The following is a 21,651-nucleotide window of genomic DNA, read 5'->3' as shown; positions in this document are numbered from 1 at the left end:
AGATGGCAAGCAGACACATGAAAAGATGTTCAACATCACTAATCATCAGGGAGATGCAAATAAAAACGTCAATGAGATATCACCTTACACCTGTCATGGCTATTATCAATAAATCAACAAGCAAGTATCGGTGAGGATGTGGGGAAAAGAGAACCCTCATGCACTGGTAGTGGGATTGCAAATTGGTGCAGCCACTATGGAAAACATTGTGGAGTTTCCTCAAAAAATTAAAAATGGAACTACGTTATGACCCAGAAATTCCACTTCTGGATATTTATCTGAAGAAATCCAAAACACTAATTTGAAAAGATATATACGAGAGCAGCCCTATGTTCATTGTAGCATTATTGACAATAGCCAAGATAAAGAAGCAATCTAATTATCTACTATAGACGAATGGATGAAGAAGTGGTACATATGTACGCGTACAATGGTATATACTCAGCCATAAAAAAAACAATGAAATCTTGCCTTTTGCAACAACATGGATGGACCTAAAAGGTATTATACTAAGTGAAATAAGTCAGAGAAAGACAAATATCATGTGATTTAACTTATATGTTGAATCTAAAAAACAAAATAAGTGAACAAACAAAACAGACAGAAACTCATAGATACAGAGAACAAACGGACATGGATGCCAGATGGGAGGGGCGTTGAGGGGATGAGTAAAAAAGGTGAAAGGGATTAAGTACAAATTGCCAGTTAAAAAAAATAGTCATGGGGATGTAAAGTTACAGCATAGGGAATATAGTCAATAATAACTATGTTTGTAATAACTATGTATAGTGTTAAATGGGTACTAGTCTTATAGAGCGACCACTTTGTAAGGTATATAAATGTCTAGTCACTATGCTGTACACCTGAAACTAATGTAATATTGTGTGTCGACTGTAGTCAAAAAATAAATTTAATAAATGAATAAATAAATAAATAAATAAATAAATAAATAAATGTTGAATGGACACATTTCCCTCTGGATCCTATGTCAATATCTTTAGGGTAAACCCTGGGTAATGGTAGCTGCATACATCTGAGCAATTAATAGAGAGAAGCAATTGTGGAGGTGCATTAAAGCCCTGATATAAAATTGCCAGTGCAGTCAGTTGTTTGTATATCAAGTTTCCTCGGTTTCAAAACTTCCTCTCTAACTGTCAAAGTCTATGTTGATGAATAATAGAACCATAAGCAACAGAAGAAACTCAAACATGTTGGTATGGCCGCAATATTATAAAATCTGTTAAGCTTTTCTCTGGAGCCTTTAGCCTACCCTTTATGCACCTTTTTCCCTTTAACCTGTACTTTATAAGAAAAATAAAACACATCTGTCATTTGTATGCTCCTTGGTTTTAACACCAGACATCAACTCTCTGAAGGCTATTAATAATTTTACTTAATTATGTAACAAAACGAAAGTTTTTGTCCACCACTGTGGGAGAGTAGAGAGTGCCACTCCACTATATTTAGACCAGAGCCTCTGGCTATTCCTACTGAAACTCTGACCTCTATTCCATTGCATTCCAAGACAGCAGATGAACCAGTAGAAAAGTGGCAATATTTTTTCTACTTTCTTCTCTTTGCTTATGAATACATACCCCCCCCCCCACCAGAAATTGGAGTCTCCAGAGGTTATGTAACTCTCAGAAAGTAGCCATCCTTTCATCCTGATGAAGCATGAACTGGCCATTTTTGTCATTGTTCACAAATATTTATTCTCACATAGGGGACCTTAGATCTTGAAATCTCCTCTAACTATGATGCAATGGAGAAAGTGCTTTGGAGATTTGAGAATACCACAAACCTCCTGAATATTTCCAAAGGGAGTTATTAGAATGTCAACCAAGTTAGGCAAGGGAAAATGCCAGAATTGTGTAAGGGATAAATGTGCCACACTGGGTTAATTCTGAATTCTAATACAAAAACCCTACCAGTGAATGAGATAATAGAACCCTATTTAAAAGCATATTTATTGGTCAAATGTAAGTAGAAGGTTAAGAAAAAGTTTATTTATATCTTATAATAAAATAGAGAGAAAAATATGTAGCTAAATTATAAGGGAATATATACATATCTAAAACAGGGCCAGGATGTGGGTGAGGCAAGTGAGGTACTTATCTCAAGCGCAAAATTTACCAGGGTGCTAAAAATCTTAATCAACATAAATAATATTTTAATGCAATATTTTTTCACTTCAAAGTTAATATAAAAATTATGAACAAAATATCAGATTTTTAAAATAAAGACATGAACATGACAAATGTTTCCTTTTGCGTCAGGTTTCAATATGGCTCAGCATGACACTATTAATGATCTTGACTTTATTTAGAATTTGGTATTTATTTTGTTCATCATGGCTTTTTAAAATTAATTTTAAAATTAACATCATTAATTTTAAAATTAGTTATTTTTTTAAATTAATAATTTAAAATTTTTAAATTATTAATTTTAAAATTAATATTATTTAATCTCTATTGCTAAGTTTTTTGGTCAGTCCCTTAAATTTTTGCACTCAAGGCAAGTGCCATACTCACCACTCTAGCTTCACTATCGTTCTGGCCCTGAAAGCATGTGGCCCAGTCAGTAATGCATATGTACCTTTCAGTATATTGCTGGTGATGAAGACATATACACAGAGAATAAAAATAATGCACATGAAGAATTTCAAGGTATAATCCTTCTTAGAGAAAATGGAATATTAAAAAATACTCAACTATTCCAAAAGAAGGAAGGAAAGAGAGTGCAAAGGAACAAAGAAGAGATGGGACAAATAGAAAACAAATACCAATTGTGGACACAAACTTACATACGAACAATTATGTAAAATGTAAATGTACCAAACATGCCAATTAAAAGAGATTTTCAGATTGTATAAAAAAGCAAGATCCAAGTATATACTGCTTAAAAGATGCCAGTTTTTAAATATAAAGACACAGTTTAAGGGTGGAAAATGATATACCATGTGTGATGGTTAATTTTATGTGTCAACTTAACGGGCCATGGGGATCTCAAGATTATACTTGACTTCTAGTGTGTCTGTGAGAGTGTAGGTATAAGACTAGTATTTGAATTGGTGGACTCAATAAAGTAGATTGCCCTTCCCAATGTGGGTGGCATCATCCAATCTATTAAGGGCCTGTAAAGGGCAGAGGAAGGAGGAATTTGCCCCTTCTTCCTTGGTTCACTGATTAAGCTGGAACATTTCATCTCATTCTTCTCTGGCCCTTGAACTGGAATTTATGCCATCAGCTCCTGTGATTCTCAGGCCTTTAAATTGCAACCACATATAAAACAACAACAACATTAAGCTGGATTTAACTGTTCTGATCCATAATTAACTTTTTATTTTAATAATCTTCAACAGAAAAACAAAAAGTTCTTCATCTTTGTTTTAGCTGAGCAGAGTAAGAGTGAATAAACAACAAGTACCAAGCTCATGATACATCTTTTCACGTCCTATTTAGGTCACTTTCCTTTGAGGAAATGGTTTGCCCTACACCAAACGGTTGTTTTCTCTTTAAAGGCTGTTTCGCTAAACCTCCTTCTATTATTTTTTGTGGATACTCTAGTGATTACAATACTCATCTTTAACTTACCACAGTCAATTTAAGTTATTATTCAAGTATACTTCATGAAGTATGTTAAGTATTTTACAAAAATATAAATTTTTATCCTCTTTTAAATCCTTTGTGCTATTGTTGTTATCTATTTGACTTCTACATAAGTTATAAGCCAAATAGTACTTTAGTTTTTATTTAAGCAGTTAATTACCTTCTAAAGTAAATAAGAAAATATAAAAATAGAGTTTTTCCATATTTACACACATTTTTTTTCCTATTCAATTAGCACGTGTTACACCATGGTCTTATTTGTATATTTACTGCTTGGAGTTTCCTGGATATGCGGGTTAATGATTTTATGAAATTTGGGAAATTCTTGGCAGTTTTATCTTTAGGTTTTTTTGTCCCATTCTCTCCGTACTCTTCTTCTGGAATCCCAGTTACATATATATTTAACTATTTGATATTGCACCAAATTGTATTAACACTACTCGTGTTTTAAATTTTTTTTCACTCTGTCCTTTACTTTGAATTATTTCAAATAACTTATCTTCACAGTCATTAGTCATTTTATTTCCAGTGTCCAAAATGCTGTTCAGCTCATCTAAGAAACTTCTTTTGATTTCAAATATTGTTCTTTATAGTTCCAGCATATCTATTTATATTTAGGGTTTGCACTTCTCTCCTAAAATCCTCATCTCCTTATCCATTTATCATATGAAACATATTTATAATAGTTTTCTAAAGTCCTTGTCTGACAATTCCATCATATAGTTAATCTGATAATTCCATCATATATTTCAACTGATAGTCTATCAATATTTTTCTATTAATTATGAGATATTCTTCTCTGTCTTATTTTCTTGGCATAACTTCCAGTTTTTTAAATGACATTCTTCACACTCTGAAAAATTTAGTGGAGGATGAAGAATTATATTTAATTTTATTTTGCTTAGTTTTTCAGAGAGTTAAACACTTTTTCTCCGTCCAGAAATTAAAATGAGGATCTAACCATTCAAATTTTTTCAAAGGTCTAGTTGAACTGGGGCTTGGAATCATCTTTAATTGTATTGAATTTAGCTCAGATTAGTTTTACCTCCAACATCTGCCAAGTGCCACCAAAGAAATATCTTTGATTTTGTTGGTATTTGCAGCTGGGAGGGGTTTGTGCCACATTTCAGGCAGTTTTGTTTCCCTTAGGATTCAACTCTGTAGACATCAACATCCAACCACTACAATAATGTCTGAGAATGTGAAAATTTCCTCTGATTTTCCTTTCTTACTCCACTGCCCCTTTTTCTGAGCAAATTATTGATATGGGTGTCTGTGGGGGTAGAGGAGAAATTTATAAAAGTGAGCTATTTATTTTTGTGTTTGGAGCCTCTTTTAGATTCTAATCTGCCTACATCCCATGTATCATTAAAAGTTCATTGGTGTTTTTTTTTCATCCTTACAAAATATCTCAATCTATGGCAGATCACCCCTCCATCTGCCTAGATCTAGTCTAGATACTTGCCCACAGATAGATTTCTGCTCAACTATACAGGCCTGTCTCTCTCTCTCTGGAGTTCAATATGGTAAGGCTTCCTTGTTTCATCCACTCTTTGATAGCCTCATAGAAAAGTAAAATTTTTATTTTGTGCTTTTCTTATTGGTGATAATATATGAGCAACATTCTTCTACAAACTGACCAGAATAGATGGTCTTTATTCTCATGGTTCACTTTTGAGAATAAAGTTATTTTAATGTTTATAATACTTTCCATTTTTCCTTTGGTTATTGACTAGTATTTCAATTGTCCATATTTCTTTCTAAGTATGTATCTATTTCATATTCACTTATTAACATTCTTTATGTATTAAGTGAATTAACATTTTGTCATTTATATCAATTTCTTAGTTGACAGCCTTTTATTTTAATTTTTATGCGTGGATACTCCCTTGTACTATCCTGTGGTATGAAGGGAACACTCAATTCAATTTCCATGCAAACCTCTACAATTGAGCAGAAAATAATCCACACATTCATATGTGGTGGGCATTTTTCATCACTCTTTTACCTTTTGTCTACACATATAATTTATAACACATCAAATGTAACTATTTTTCTATTCATTTGCTATTTTTATGTTATACTTCACTAAGTTTTTCATCTCCAAGATCATAAAAGTATAATCCTGTATTTTATTGCTGTTTTTGGCATTGTTTTGTTTTCCAAAGAAACTTTGAACATATAAACATGTTCTTCTAGGACCTTTTCATCTAGGGTTCATATGAAATATGCTCCTGTAAAACGCAAGTTAACAAAAAAACTAATTGGAGAGAAAGGCAACAACGTAAAAGGCATATCATTCTCCAGAGCCCCGACCGTGGCTAAGTGATGGGTTCCTTCAGTCGGGAGCTGGTAACATGGCTTCTCGTTTTCCCAGTCTCCTGATTGTTGCAGGGACAGATAACTGGGAAGGTTAATTTTATTGACAATTATGTGGGAGGTTTTTTGCAATTTGTCTGGATGCCCAGCATAGAGAATGGTTTTCTACTCCTTAAAAAACTAGAAGTATCTAATTTCCTACATTGAACTGCATTATATTAAAAAAAACACAGTGATTTATGCAATCTCCAACAAATTTGTAGTACCAATTAACTATCACTGTCATAATCAGAGTGAAATCAACTGAGGGCAAGGTTTAATGTCCAGGGAAAGTATGTAAGAACCCATTAGTAATAATCATGAAGCTCTGAAAAAAATCAAGTAAAATAATTTCATGACATTTTTCCATAAAATCAATTATCTTCCTTTCTTATCTCTACCAAATTTTTGAGGGGGAAAAAAGAGAAAATACATACAGAGGATGCCAAAAAGAATGTATACACATTTTTAAAAAGGAAAAAACTATTAAGATTGTAATATTCAATATATACCTTAACAAAAGATGATTACAAGTCTCGTTTGACTTCTGCAATTACGAAAGGTGCTCAAAGTGGTTACCATCAGCGTCCAGACACTTCTTATTACGGTGAACTTCTGCTTGAGCAACATTGATCAAAGTGTCCACTTGTATAGATTTTTTGGCACCCCCAAATGTATATATAGAGACTTTTTCAAATATTTATGCATATAACATTTGACTCTCAATGATGTCTTGCAGCTTATTGATCTCTGCCCAGAATCTTGATGATGATGCCTTAAGCTATAGAAGAAAAACTGTGAATGAGTGACTCTCTTGCCTAAAATATTGAGGAACTCTTACTGCAATTAGAATAGAATAAAACTCTTATTTCAGCCTAAAAGACTTTAGTAATTTGACCCTAACAGTCAGTTAAAATTTAACCCCTAAATCTCTCACACTTACTCATTATACATCAACCACTCGTGTTTTATATTCTTTAAACATACCAAGTTTATTCTTTCGTTGTACATAACTCTCCCTCATTGCTTACAATAATACCTGACAAATGGGATGCATTCAATTAAAAACAATGTTTGTTAAATGAATGGTTTGCAGCCAAATTCCCCCTTCTTGGCTTATAAAATACATTCAGCAGAACACATGCCGACTCAATAACCTCTTCATAGAAGATTTCACTTCCTGATTTCGAAGGGTGTAAATCACAGGATTCATCAATGGAAAGATGACTGTGTGAAAAAAGGAAACCACCTTGTCAGCGGGGAAGGTTTTGAAAGGGCGAGTGTAGATGAAGATGGCAGGTCCAAACATGAGAAGTATAATAATGACATGAGTGGTGCATGTGGAGAGAGCCTTGTTCTTCCCCTCAGAGGAGGACCCACGTACACGGCAGACAATCACTGAATAGGAGGCCAGAAGCCCCAGGAAGCACAGGAGGGTGAGCAGGCCACTGTTGGAGACCATCAGAAGCTCCACCACAAAGGTGTCTGTGCAGGCCAGCTTGATGACCTGTGGCACATCACAGAAAAAGTTTTCCAGCTGGTTTGGGCCACAGAAGGGCAAGCGGAGGATGAGGGCCACCTGGATAATGGAGTGGATAAAACCTCCAAGCCACAGAGCCAACAGCAGGGCATAGCAGGCTCTAGGGTTCATAACAGTTGAATAGTGTAAAGGACGACATATGGCAATGTAGCGGTCAAAGGCCATCACAACAAGGAGTAACCCCTCCCCTCCTCCAAGGAAGTGCAAGAAAAAGAGCTGAGTGATGCAGTCTCTATAGGAGATCACCTTCTTTGCAGACAGGAAGTCCACCAGCATCCTGGGAGCCACAATGAAGGAGTAGGATGCATCCAGGAAGGCCAGGTTGCCCAGGAAAAAATAGAGGGGGGCTGTGAGGGCAGGGTCTGATTTGATGGTGACAATGATGAGGAAATTTCCAGGGAGGATGATGAGGTAGAAAATTAAGACTAGCACAAAGACCAGGAGCTGAATATTTTGAGATTGGGTCAGACCGAGGAGGATGAATTCCTTCACCACTGTGCTGTTTTCTACCTCCATCTCCTCTGCCTACAGAACATCAAGGAGTAGAGAGTTTATTTCTGCCTCGTCCATCTAGATCATAGTTCTTCTCTAAGTAAAAGCAGTGTATTCCATATCTATGTTATACCCTCACTCTCCCACAACTTAAGAAATCTTTTCTGCATTTTATTTTTCTACATTATATAACTGTCAAATACCCTGGTCTTGAAGCCACACTCTTTTTCTGCTTCAGTCCTGTGCTTCTATTTAACTGTTCTCTCATGTATGAGTCTGGAATGGCCCTGCCCTGGATTTATGATTTGCATTAGGCATATGAACATTTTTCTGATTAAGAAAAAACTTAACCATAGATTATCAAGTTCTTCAGGTTTTTATTTGAATTGGGGGGGGTGAGGTGGGGGTTGACAACAAAAATAAATGACAGAGCTTTTTAAGGTAACAGATTTGTTCCATACCTTGATTGTAATGCTACTTTGTCTATTTATTTGTCAAAATTTATTGAACTATTGAACTATATAGAAATTGGTACATTTACTATATGTAAGTTACACCTTACACATGTTGACCTAAAAGGCTAAAAAAGAAAACAATTTACTTGAAATATTCCATTTTGCTGTATAGAATATCAACCCATCAACCTAGTCAAAGTAAAAAGCATTCTAATCAATGTGGAGAACTTGAGATCTGAGGCTGATCTGTATAGTCGTCTCCTAATTGGTAATGTGCTCACCAAACAAACGTATTTTATTGGTATGAAAACAACAATAGTAGAGTTTCTATACATATGTTATTATATCCCATTCTTTGAAGTTTATTTTTTAAAGTTTTATGGTTTGTATAGAATCATGATATAATTGAATATAAAATATACAAATAATATATATATGTTGCTTGTGTGCATGTTCAAAATGGTTTATTTTGAGATGAAAAATTTCTAAAACTTGAGGCCCTTGAACTACAGCAAAATACTACCGTGTGAGATAAAACAATATTTCACAGATTTCAATTACATGGCACACTTGTTTTTTAATAGTGTTGTGGAACATGGAGTGTAGAGAAGAGGGGACAAAAACGACCCACTCATTTTAACTGTAAGAGGAGACAGAATAAAAGAGAAGGAAGAGAAAAACAATAAAGTACCAAATCAAGAAAATATTTACAATGACACATCTATTCAAAACATCAAAATATCTGCTTTTTGCAGATCTAAACTGAAATATATTAACCAATAACAGAGGTTTCTGTGTATAGTCAAAACTGGGAATTATGAAAAAAGTATTTACATCACAAAGGCACAGGTATGTGTGCATGCGTGCCCGTGCACGCACCAGCACACGCACTGAAGCATCAAAATTTACCAATGGCACCATCCAAATTAGCTTTTCCATTCCCTTCATCTTTTCTTTCTCCTCATTTTTTCTTTTTCTTTTTCCCTCTTTCTTCCTTTCTTCTTTCCTTCTTTCCTTCCTTCCTTCCTTCCTTCCTTCCTTCCTTCCTTCCTTCCTTCCTTCCTTCCTTCCTTCCTTCCTTTTCTCTCTTTCTTTCTATCCTTCTTTCTTTTTCTTCTTTCCTCCCTCCTTCCCTCCCTCCTTTTTTTCTTCTTTTCTTGCTTCCTCCTTTACTCAGGCATTCATTAGCTTCAATATTTATCATTCCTTCTATGCATAAAACCTTCTGTTAGAAAGTAAATCAGGAATCCCTCTCTACTTACTCCTCAGTAGTGTGCATCTCGCAGGCTATTATAATACTGGTTATTTCACACTCTTTCAAACATTAAGGCCGTCTTTAAGACATAGAAGAAACCTTTAAGTACCTCTAAGAGTAAGGGTTGCAGGCTCATCCACTGTGCCTTGTGTTTTATTTCCATCATGCATTTCTGTTCTTGTATTGACTCGTTAACAGATGGGATTCATTACAATCTAACATCCCTCACTTCTTTCAGTTAATATATGATATGTAAATTTAAGACCAAGTATTAACATCCCCAAGAAAATTGGTATTTTGATAAAGGCTGTATATATTCCCAATAAAATAATTCTAAATATCAGGAGGAACTAGATCTATAACACTTAAAACGGATAAAAGATGTTGCTGTATTTTGAATTCAAATCTCATATATTAGTCTATTTCTATTGTAATTCTGACCATTACATCCAAGACAGCAGATGTCCCACCTGAAGAGTTGTAAGATGTTTTCATTTATTTCTTGTTTTTGTTCCTTATTAATATGAAGAATGACAAAAACATTTACCTCTCTAGCAATCTAACGCTGCTTTCACAGCAGGCATCATCTCCTAATGGAAGGGTTATTCCTGCCTTTGTTCTTAAATATCTCTCATCACAGAGGGGCCTCTTTCATTTTTAAATACGTAACCAATTTGCTATGCCTCTGAAAATATGCTTTGGGAATTTGAAGGCTAACAAAGCTATAGAACACTTTCAATGGGAATTATTAGAATACCAACAAGATATCAAAGATTTTGATTAGTGATCTAATCTAAATTAGGTACAAATACACACATACATCAGTTGAAAAGACACTATCACTTGTGGGGTCTAAAATCAACATTCCTTCAGTGACAGAGATAATGGAATGGAAAGCATGTTTATCAGGTCTGGTGAATAGAAAGCCAAGGGAAGTGATTTTATATTTTATACTGCAATTCAAAAGGAGAAAACTAGTATAATTGATAGGATATCATTAAAATATCAAGAAAGGAAGTGATGTGGTCAAGTGGTAAATATGTTAGATTCAACATATTTTTGGTGACTAAGAGATAGGCAAAAAGAAAACAAGTGATGCTTACAAACACTACTTTGCATAATGCTTCTTAGATAAAAAGAACTGCATGTTGTAAGACTGACAATTCCTCTGCTGGAGATGTCCTCCAAAATACGGGTAGACCCTCGTACTGTGGTCTTGGTTATTTGTCCTTTTCATTTTAGGAATAATTGCTTCATATGCTCTGCTAAAGCAATGCTGAGGAACTATTTCCTTTCCAACTAAATATTATTGAACAGAAGAAACATAATTAAGAGTCATGGTAGAAGGCAACATAATTTAAATTTTTGTAGATTTGATTTTGTTTTAAAGAGATTTTCTAAAAATTTAAAAAATTAAAATACTTGCAATAAATCATTGTAAATACCTACAATGCATAATCAAGCATATTTCATTCTAATTTATGTCCAGTTCAGAGAAAGAGAAGTAGGGGGAGTGGAAAATGGAAAAATAGAGGGAGAAAGAGATAAACGAAGTTATAAAGACAAAATGATAGATAAAAAGGGAGGGAAAATTAAAGAACAGGAAAAAATGCAAAGACAGAATTAGTAAACTAGGAAATGAACATGAAAAGACAGAGAGACATAGCAATGCTTATTCTGTGAAGCCATATATGAAAGTAAACTTGACTAATAAATAAAAGAAAGTTATTTATTTAAAAATATGAAATATGTGGAGAAACATATGGGGAGAAAAATCCGCACTTTGGAGTATTTTACAGTCTTTATTGCCACCAGACTTTGGAAATGTGATTGTTTTCCCACAACTGTAACATTATCTGGGACGTTGCTTCCTAAATTTTGCCACAATACTCAAAATAAAATTAACCTGACGATCTAAACTAGTCCACAGAATGGAGACTTCTTATTCCTACTGGGAAAAATTTATAATTTTAGACAATCTTAGAGCTAAAATCATGACCCAGGCTGTAATGTGGTGTTAGTTAGTAATGTAGCACTAAATGAGACAAATAAATGTTTCTGTTTCTGGGGATTTTACATTTTAATGCATGGCAACAGACAATAAACAAACACAACAGTGAGTGACTATTTGATAGTGATGATTGCTATGATAAAAATATAACAGAGTGATATACTGGAAACAGATGGGGGAGAAGACTGCTGTTTTAGGTGAGCTGGGCAGGGAGAGCTTTTAGAGGTGACATTTCAACTGAGATTTGAATGTTTAGAATAAGCCTACTATGTGAAGATCGGAAGAAAGAGCTGGTAAAAGGCGATGAAGCAGGAAGCGTGGGATGGTGTACTGAGAAGCAGAAAGGGGGAGAAAGAAGCAGAAAGGCCCGTGTGGTAAAGATAGTAGAGGACAAATGGGGAAAAAAAAAGTGTAAGGCATGATAGAGGCCAGATATAAAGGCCAGATATAAACCAAATGGCAATTGGTCTTCACTCTATTTGAGATATTGTAAGCAGAGGAGTACCATTACATGACCTACATTTTAAAAATATCATTCTGGTTACTAATAAAGAATGGGTTATAGAAGGCAAAGAGTGAAAGCAAGGAGACCGGTTAGGGAGCATTTGAAGTACCACGGTATAAACAAGAGATGACGATAGGTTATGCTAAGAGGTAGAACAGAAGATGAAGGAAATAATTTATACCAAGGCTATATTTTGGTGAAATAGTCAAGAGGACTTGTTTATAGTCTGGATATGAGAGGTGAGGAAGCAAGAATAACTCTTGGGACTTTGAATGGCATAACTCAGTGGATGGTTTTTTACAAAGATGAGGATAAGTAGGAAAGGTAAGATTGGAAATTAGACCTTATGCTTTAAACCTAATTGGTTCCCCAGTGAAGTCCTATTCCCCTTCCTCAATAAAATATTTTTAAAAAAAAATAAATAAATAAATAAATAAAAGGTATTTATTTTTGAATAATATATTAATATGTTCCAAAAGTAATTTGTACAATGAGAATTCTCCTTCCCATCTCAGTCCTCATATGTCCATTTCTCCCCATATCTCACAACAGAAAGTTGATATTAATTTCTATTGTGTCCTTCAAGAAATTATATGTATTTACAAGCAAACATGAATATATTCTTGGTTATATTTCTTAAAATATAATTGATATACATTAAAATGCACAGGTAAGTGTTGGACGTGGTAACTTCTGTCAAATGTATGTGCTCAAGGAACCACTATCCCAAGCAAAATGTATAATATTTCCATCACTCCAGAAAGTGGCTTTGTGATCCTTGTCATCCTCCCCCGCAACCAACACCATAGTAAACAACCACTTTCCAAAATAGATTAGTTTTCCTTTCCCTTGGATTTTATCAAAATAGAATCATGTAATATGTATTCTATTTTATCTGGCTTTTAAACTCAGCATTATAATTTTGAGATTCACACATGTTGTTGCATTATCTGCAGCTGTTCCTTTTTATGACTGAATAATGTTGAGATATATATTCCAAATATTGGATTATATACATATACATTAGGTTGTTTCAAATCTTAGGCTATGAATAATATTTCCATGAACATTTTGCTATAAGTCATTTTGTGAATATGTGTTTTCATTTCTCTTGGCTGAATACTTATGAGTAAGATTACTGGATCATAAGATTGATGTATGGTTACATCTTCCTGAAGTTGCCATTCAGTTTTCCAAAATGATTGAACTATTTTAAATTCCCAACAGCCACGTATGAGACTTAAGTTACTCCGCCAACTCACCAACATTTGGTGCTGTGTGTTAATCATGTCTTTTATTTTCTGTATTTCTGATGCTTTGACATCATGGGACCTTGCCAACTCTGGAGAGATTTCTCCTTTCAGAATTAGCCAATTCCTAGAGATAGTGAATGACTCACCTGCAATGTAATGACTCACCTTTCATATGCAAACTAACTAATCTAGCCACCTTTTTTTTGATGGACATTTAGGTTGTTTTCATTTTATTTTGCTAATACAAACAGAGCTGTAATGAATACACACACACACATATGTATATACATACACAATTATCTTTATATATATATATCTTTGCATATAAATATACGTCTTTGTGTGTGTATGTATATATGCACATACATATCTTTGTATGTATATGCATATTTTGTATGTGTCTCTCTACACACACACAAACACACACACACACATAATCTTTGTATATATCTATTAGTATTTCTGTGGAATAGATTGAATAGATTCCAATTGTGTAAGTCCTGTGGTCAAAGTGTTTACACTTTTCACATTTTGATAATTATTGTCAAATGTCCTCTAAAATGACTCATAATTCACACACCCAGAGTGTCTTTTCCCCCCACTCTCTCAATAATCTGATGGGTGAATTGGTTTTTATTACTAAGTTTATTGGGATGACATTGGGTAGTAAAAGTACATAGGTTTCCACGCAATGTGATGTATAGATGATGTATTACAGAATTGTACCTGAAATCTATGTAACTTTGCTAACAATTGTCACCCCAATAAAGTTTTAAAAAAAGTACATAGGTTTCAAGTGTCCATTTCTATAATATATCATCTATATATTGCACTGTGTGTTCACCACCAACCACCTTCTTTATCAGGATCCACGGAGAGGGGGCACTGAGAAGCCGTGACACAACTGAGTCAATTACACGGAAGGGTGTAGTATCAAGGGTAGAAGCTCCTGGGGGCGCTGAATAAAACCCTTTCTTTCCCTTCTGAGGTTTGCTGAGGCAAGTTTATGCCTGTTCTGCAGAGCAGTGGGAGGGTGCTTGGCCTGAACATAGGACCATATGTCTCGGGCCGTTTCCCTGATGACTGATGAGGTTGTGCATCTTTCCATGAGCTGACCAATGATTTGTATGTCTTCTTTTCTGAAGTATATTTTCAAATCTTTGTCCTATTTTTTACTTGGAGAGAAAATAAGATTAAGAGATTCCAAATTTTCCCCCCACTGTGTGATTTTCTTATGAATTTAATACTGGTATATTTTGATGAGAAGTAATTTTTTAAAATTTAAGGTTAATTTATCACTCTTTGTGTTTATAGCTTCTTTTGTGCTATCTAAGAAATGATTGCTGCCAGAGGGTAAGGGGGGTGGGGGGTGGGGGGTGGGAGATGAGGGTAAGGGGGATCGAATATATGGTGATGGAAGGAGAACTGACTCTGGGTGATGAACACACAATGGGATTTATAGATGATGTAATACAGAATTGTACACCTGAAATCTATGTAATTCTACTAACAATTGTCACCTCAATAAATTTAATAATAATAAAAAAAAGAAATGATTGCTTATCCCAGGTATGTGAGAAAACATATTCTTCTATGTTTTCTTCTAGAAGCTTTATATTTCTAACTATTACACTTAGATCCTATGATTCAACTCAAATGAACTGTATCTGTACGGTGAGATAGGGGTCCAAGTTCATTATTTTCCATATGAATATTCAGTTGCTCTAGTTTCATTTGTTTAAAACTGTTTCCGCGGTGAATTATACTGGCATCTTTGATAAAAATCAAGTTACCATTTATGTGAGTCTGTTTCTGTGCAGACTCACATAAATATTATTTTGGTCAATCAATCTATTTGTTTATCCTTACCATCAATACTACACTGTCTGGGCTGCTGTAGTTTTATAATAAACCTTGAAACCAAATGGAAGTCCTCTAGTTCTTCTTCATTTTCTTTTGTTATTCTGTATCAGATGAAAGCAGCCTTACAGTTATGCAAAAACAAAAATTTAAACTATAAGTATTGTATTTCCTGAAATAAACTGAGTATTGAGGAAAAGTTGTCCCAGAATCATCAACTCTGAAACATGTCGGAGTAAAACTATAGAACTTTGAATGTAAAAATTTCTATGGACCTCCAAACAAACAAAAACAGTTACCTACAAGTGTTTTTCCTCGCAGGTTAACATCAGACTTCTTTCAATAGCAACATAGAAAGTTGTTTTAAAAAGTAGAGCAATATTTTCAAAGAACTTAAAGAAACTATAATACAAGGATTTTATATTAAGCCAAGCTGTCAAGTCTCAAGTCAGTTTTAAGATGCGCTAACCAAGAAACTCCTAGTCATCAGTTTTTCCTGTTTAATGCACTAGAGGACATATTATTATAGCTGTAATTAAATAATTGAAGTATAAGCAGTAGAAGCAGTATAAAGGTAAAATTAAGATAATTTTCAGCACAATAGCATGAGTTGAAGAAGAGAAAAACAAGTATATACTAATTTTATCACTGCTCATAATACGTACCTAATAGATTTACCTAAGAATTCCAGAAATTATTTGATTATATAAGATATAAATATAAACTGTAGAAATGTGCTTTCTAATGTGGTAGCCACCAGCCAAATGTGACTATTGAGCACTTGACATTGGCTATGAACTGAAGGAATAAATTTTAAATTTAATTAATTTAAATTTGAAAAGTCACATATAACTACCATATTGGATAGCATATCTCCAAAATAACACAAGAACTTGATTCATTTAACTTAAATAATATTTTAATTTATTTGCTATTTTTCATGCTAACCTTTCTCTTTTTTTGGTGTTCTCAAGAGTCCCCAAACCTGCAACAGCCTTGTGGAGAAATAAACTTTTGATGTATAAAAACCAATGAAATTTTGTTGTTCTATCCGTGGCATAATCTATTAAAACTGATAACCACCAAAGTTAAATCACTATCCTCAGCATCTTCTAGAAAAACATAAAGACTTCAGTATATTTAACTCCAATCACACTTAAGTCTTGACTTAAATGTTGTTTTCATTTTCTTACTTTTTCTAAACTTCAGAGCTTTGTTTGTTGTTGTTGATAGTTAATACAGTAGATGTTTATTTATGTTTACCCACATATTTGCCATTCTCTTTCTCTGTCATCTCAAAACTCCCAGCTGTGATCACTTTCTTGTTTCAAGTATATCTTTTAAAAAATCTTAGTTGATTGTCTGCTAGTAACAGTTTGTTTCTGTTTTCCTAAGGATGTTTTTATATTTTTTCAGAGTTGATGATGATTTTCTCTTCGAACATTGATTACACTTTTTTATTGGTTTACATTTTTGCTGTTAAAGTCAGCTGTTAGTTACCCTAACTGTGTTTCCCTTGAGGGTAATCTCTGCTTTTTCTTTCTTTTTTTTTTAGTTTCAGGTGTATAAAACAATGTAACAGTTAGACTTTTATACCCCTCACAAAGTGATAACCCCCCCCAATCTACTACCCCTCTGACATCTTATATAGCTGTTACAATACCATCAACTATCTTTCCTATGCTGTACGCCACATCCCGTGACTATATATATGTATATATACATATATATATACATATATATATACATATATATATATATATATATATATATATATATATATATATATATATTATTATAGTTGACACTCAATATTATTCAACTTCCGCTTCAGATGTATAGCACAGTGGTCAGGCATTTACACAGTCTATGAAGTGGTCTCCTTAATAAGTTCAGTACCCACCTGGCACCCTACATAATCTTTAACATTATTGATTATATTCCCCAAACTGTATTTCATATTCCTGTGGCTATATTGTGACTACTAATTGGTACTCTCTAATCCCTCTACCTTCTCCCCCATCCCCAATCCCCTCCCATCTAGCAAGCATCAGTTCCCCCCCATATCTCTGAGTCTATTTCTGTTTTGTTTGTTTATTTATTCTGTTCTTTAGATTCCACATGCATATAAGTGAGATCATATGATATTTGTCTTTCTCAGTCTGATTTATTTCACTTCAGATACTTTCAACATCTGCTCAGTTGTCTTTATTGATCTGCAGTTCCATTATGATGTGTGCAGTTTTAAAAATTTATCCTACGGATATTTTGATGGGATTCCTGAGAATGGGGATTGGTGTCTTTTATTAGTTTGGGAAATTTTCCAACATTATCTCTTCAAATATTGCCTCTGCCACATTTTGTCTATCCTCTCCTTCTGAAATGATGATGAGGTATATGTTAGAACTTCTCACTCAGTTCTCAATGTCTCTTAACCTCTCTGCATTCTTTCTATCCCATTTTTGTCTCTGCCCTACCTGGTTGATAATTTCCTCATTTCTATATTTTAAGTTACTATTTCTCTCTGGATGTGTCTAATTTTCAATTAAACACATTGAATTTTCATTCTGAATCTGAAGTTCTCTTTTTCTTATAATTTTCCTGTTCATTTTTATAGTATCCTTCTCCTTATTCATATTTCCTACTCTCTTTTTATTTCTCCCAAAATACTAAATATACTTAATTTATATTTTGTAGATATGTTGTGGTTGTGATTCTTTCTGTTGTTTTCTGGTTCTCACAGAGCCTTGCTTTCTTGGTGTTCATTGATGTTTGACTGTAAGCTCTTATTTCTTCAAAGTTTATCTGTAGAATACTTTGAGTTCTAGAATAAAGGATATTTGTGTTTTCTGCTATTAGGAGGCATTACAACTCTAGAACCAGAAACTGTGAACAAAATTATCAGCTAGCAGTAATTCAGAGTATTCAATAGTGTAAATTCAAACTCAAAAAATATATGTGAGCCCACTTATATTAATAGTTTATAATCCTTTTTCTCTTTTTAGCCTTTTGGGTAGTGCATTTTAAAAAATCTTTGACCCTGATAATATATTCTTTGAGACCTCAGCTTGGTGTATAATATATCCTTGGGTGAGCTGGACTTTGTCTCCTAAGCATCTCAGTTTTTACCACCAGCACTTGTGGCCTTGAAAACAAAACACAAGTCCTCACAGTAAAAGCGGATTTCTCTGGGTTCCCAATTTCATTCGATTTTTAGATTCTCAGTATTCTACACTATCTTTTTTTTTTGCCAGCTCATCAAAGTATTTCAAAAGATGTTTATTCATGTGTATTTATGTTTAGTGAGAGGTTCAGCAGCTATCTAATGTCCCACCTGATCGAAAAGGAATGCAACTCTATAGTTTCTGCGTTGTCAAGGCATGTAGCTGTTCATACTGTTCATGAAAATCTCCATATTAATTTCAGTCTTAGATTTAGTTTAGATTTACTATTCAGTGCCCGTTCTAGTTTCTCTGTCTCCATATAATTGAAGTTTGTTCTGATAGTTTCTTCAAAAGGATTCTTAGAAACAAAATTCCACAATTTTTGTTTAATGTTCAAAATTGTTTCTAGCCTTTTAATTTAAATGCCAGTTTTGCTAGACATAAAATCTGAGATTTACACTTTTCTGAAGAATTTTGTACCTTTTGTTCCACCTCACCTCCGTTTACTTAGTGATAGTTCATTATATTGTGTAGCAATTCAAGGTAGGCAAACTGGCCTGCTGCCAATGGATCTGTGTGGGTGAGACTTCACAAACTTTGTTAAAGGAAAACCCCAATCCCTGGGGAAAAAGACATTGCCAATAATATTTTGGATTTTTTCATATACTTCATATATTTTTAATTTTTAATGAACATATTTTAATAAATAAAAATTACAAGAGAAATTTATTTTTGTTTGGATAATAAAGATTTTTTTTTACCAGATGTAATAGTAAAGTCCATCTTGTTAATACTGAGATTAGGAAAATGCTATTAGATGAGTGGAACTTGAATTCTAAAATCTCAGGCAGATCAGTGAGTAATTGAAAGTATACTCATTATCTGGAGCTAAAGATACTAACTTACTCAATTCAGATACTGCTGATATTGAAAATAGAAGCTCAACAGCAGTTTGGGAGGGAAGGAGAAATAGAAGAGACTGAAAAAAAAAGATTAAAAGACATTTAGAAGTAACGGAGAGGAAATAGGGAAGAGTTACGTGGGGAGAAACAGTCTACTCACATAACTGAGGGCACTGGGTTATTTAGAGACATTAGTGCACATGAAAAGATTCTATAGGAGATTAATACCTATTATATCCCTGTTCATTGTCTAAGGCAGGATTTTAAAATCTTGGCACTATTGACGTTTGGAACCAGATAATTTAGGGGATGGAGATAGCTGGGGCATGTTTGACAGCATCCCTGGCTTCTATAGTATACAAAATGCCAATTATATTCCCCAGTTGTGACTGCCAAAAATATCACCAGACATTGCTAAATGTCCCCTAGAGGCTGCAATTGCCCCCAGTTGAGAACTACCGATCTAGGCCTTTATACTAATTATGTCCTCCATGAATCAAAGTAGATCACTGCTCACCAGCATGACAAAAGTTCCCACTTCTCTATCAATATTAATTCCAGATAGTGTTTCTCATTAAGCAATTCTTCATTACACTACTATTTTTGATGTTTTTTTCTCCTTATTCCTAGCTTCAATATTTCTGCAAATATCCTTCTGTAGTAGCAATATACTGGTGTTTGAAGAGCATATTAAGTCAGTAGTCTCTTTCTCAAGAGCATTAATCTTAGCTAAAGGAAGGATAAATGACAAATGAATAGAAGTCTGGCTGGTTCGGATACAGACAAATAACAATAAGCTAATATAAAATCTAGAAACATAACTCATCGTTTTTATTATGTATATGTATATCTTGTAGATTAGATTTTTTTCATATTATGTGTAAACTATTAGAGAAGTCTACTGTTTTATTCATTTCCAGGCATGAGAAATCAACTCAAAATTTAGGAATCATAATTTCAGTCAATGTCTTTGGGTTCTTAGAAGAGAAGTCACTGTAATATTGAAGATGAAAGAGGGTTATCATAGGGAAAATTTTCCAAAGAAAAGAACAAACTTTATGCACTATGATTCCATTCTATGTATCTGAGGTGCACTGGGTCTGGCACAAGTTACTTCCTCAATAATAAATAGAATATAGATAAAGAGTAACCCTGGGATTATTTTCATAACTCATTCACATATATTTATTTCTGATGCTGAAGGAATCTATATATACATATATATATGACTAAAGCCGAAAGCACACAAAGTGCTCTCACCCTTTGATGGATAGACACCCTCACTTTGAAACTAAAAAATTAATTTAAGTAAACAAATTTGTATGAACTCAAATATTCTAATCTATCTTTTACATTCTGAAGCATAGTTAGTAGTTGGGATTTTAGTGTCAGGGAATAGTAAACTGATCACTAATAAATAATTCACTAGAGGATTATGGGAACCAATATATCGAGGTCTCTTCCATATGTACTAAAAAATGGTTTAATGGCAAAGAACTCTGAACTAAAGTGCTAACTAAAGCAGCACCCTACTAATTTAATGTTAATGTGAGAGGCATAATCAACAAATACAGAAAATACACAAAAATGGCAAAGTGAAAATAGTCACACAGCTAGATGACCATTAATCCCAGTCAACCTAGAATCCCTTCTTTCAAGTCTGCTGTCACTCTGGAAGATGTTAAGTAGAGACTAGCTATAAAAACCACTACTTGATTGGAACTTCCTCTGGAAAGAGAAGGGTCTCTTATAGTACACAAACTACACTCTGCTGTGAATTCATAAATTTGTTTCCAGGATGTTTCAAAAGCATGAGTTCTGTCACCAACAATGCAGAGTGGCTACCAACTGAAGTATCAATTGAAATAGCTTATATAAATGAATCCTCAGTTTCCATCATTAACTCTGGCAAGAGAAAGAGATAAGGACAAAAATAATCTCTTTTTACAGTCCCATTGTTTACTAAACACCATCCCACTGGGCTAAGATTGAAACATGACAACAATATTTACTTTGATCACTTAAAGCTACTCTTATTCATATGCTGGCCATTTATTCTTCATATTCATAGTGGACATGTCTCCCAGGTCTTACTTATTTTATTATTTCTCAACACACATTTTCCTTACAGTCAAAGTCTCTGCAGAATAGTCACTCAATAAACAATTACTAAAAGTGTGTATTTCAGTTGACCATTATTATGTCATAAATTCTAATTGTGATCTGGCAGAAATTGCAGAGAGGGTGT

The 21,651-nt window shown here is 33.9% G+C and overlaps 1 protein-coding gene across 1 annotated transcript; it reads right to left on the bottom strand.

The window, feature by feature from the left end:
• Window positions 1–7,095: 7,095 nt before the first annotated feature.
• On the bottom strand, window positions 7,096–8,022 carry LOC109439457 (olfactory receptor 4N2). Its single transcript, XM_019719771.3, has one exon. The coding sequence runs from the start codon at window positions 8,020–8,022 to the stop codon at window positions 7,096–7,098; it is 927 nt and encodes a 308-aa protein (XP_019575330.2).
• Window positions 8,023–21,651: the final 13,629 nt, after the last annotated feature.

The sequence above is a fragment of the Rhinolophus sinicus genome, chromosome 3 (assembly GCF_057876585.1).
Source record: "Rhinolophus sinicus isolate RSI-liver-muscle chromosome 3, RSI-T2T, whole genome shotgun sequence".
Classification (NCBI taxonomy): Eukaryota; Metazoa; Chordata; class Mammalia; order Chiroptera; family Rhinolophidae; genus Rhinolophus; species Rhinolophus sinicus.
Note: the sequence above shows the minus strand (reverse complement) of the source record. Positions and strands in the feature narration are given on the sequence as shown.

Bases quoted from the DNA above. Each gene is read 5' to 3' on its own strand.
- LOC109439457 (XM_019719771.3), bottom strand. From the start codon at position 8,022: ATGGAGGTAGAAAACAGCACAGTGGTGAAGGAATTCATCCTCCTCGGT.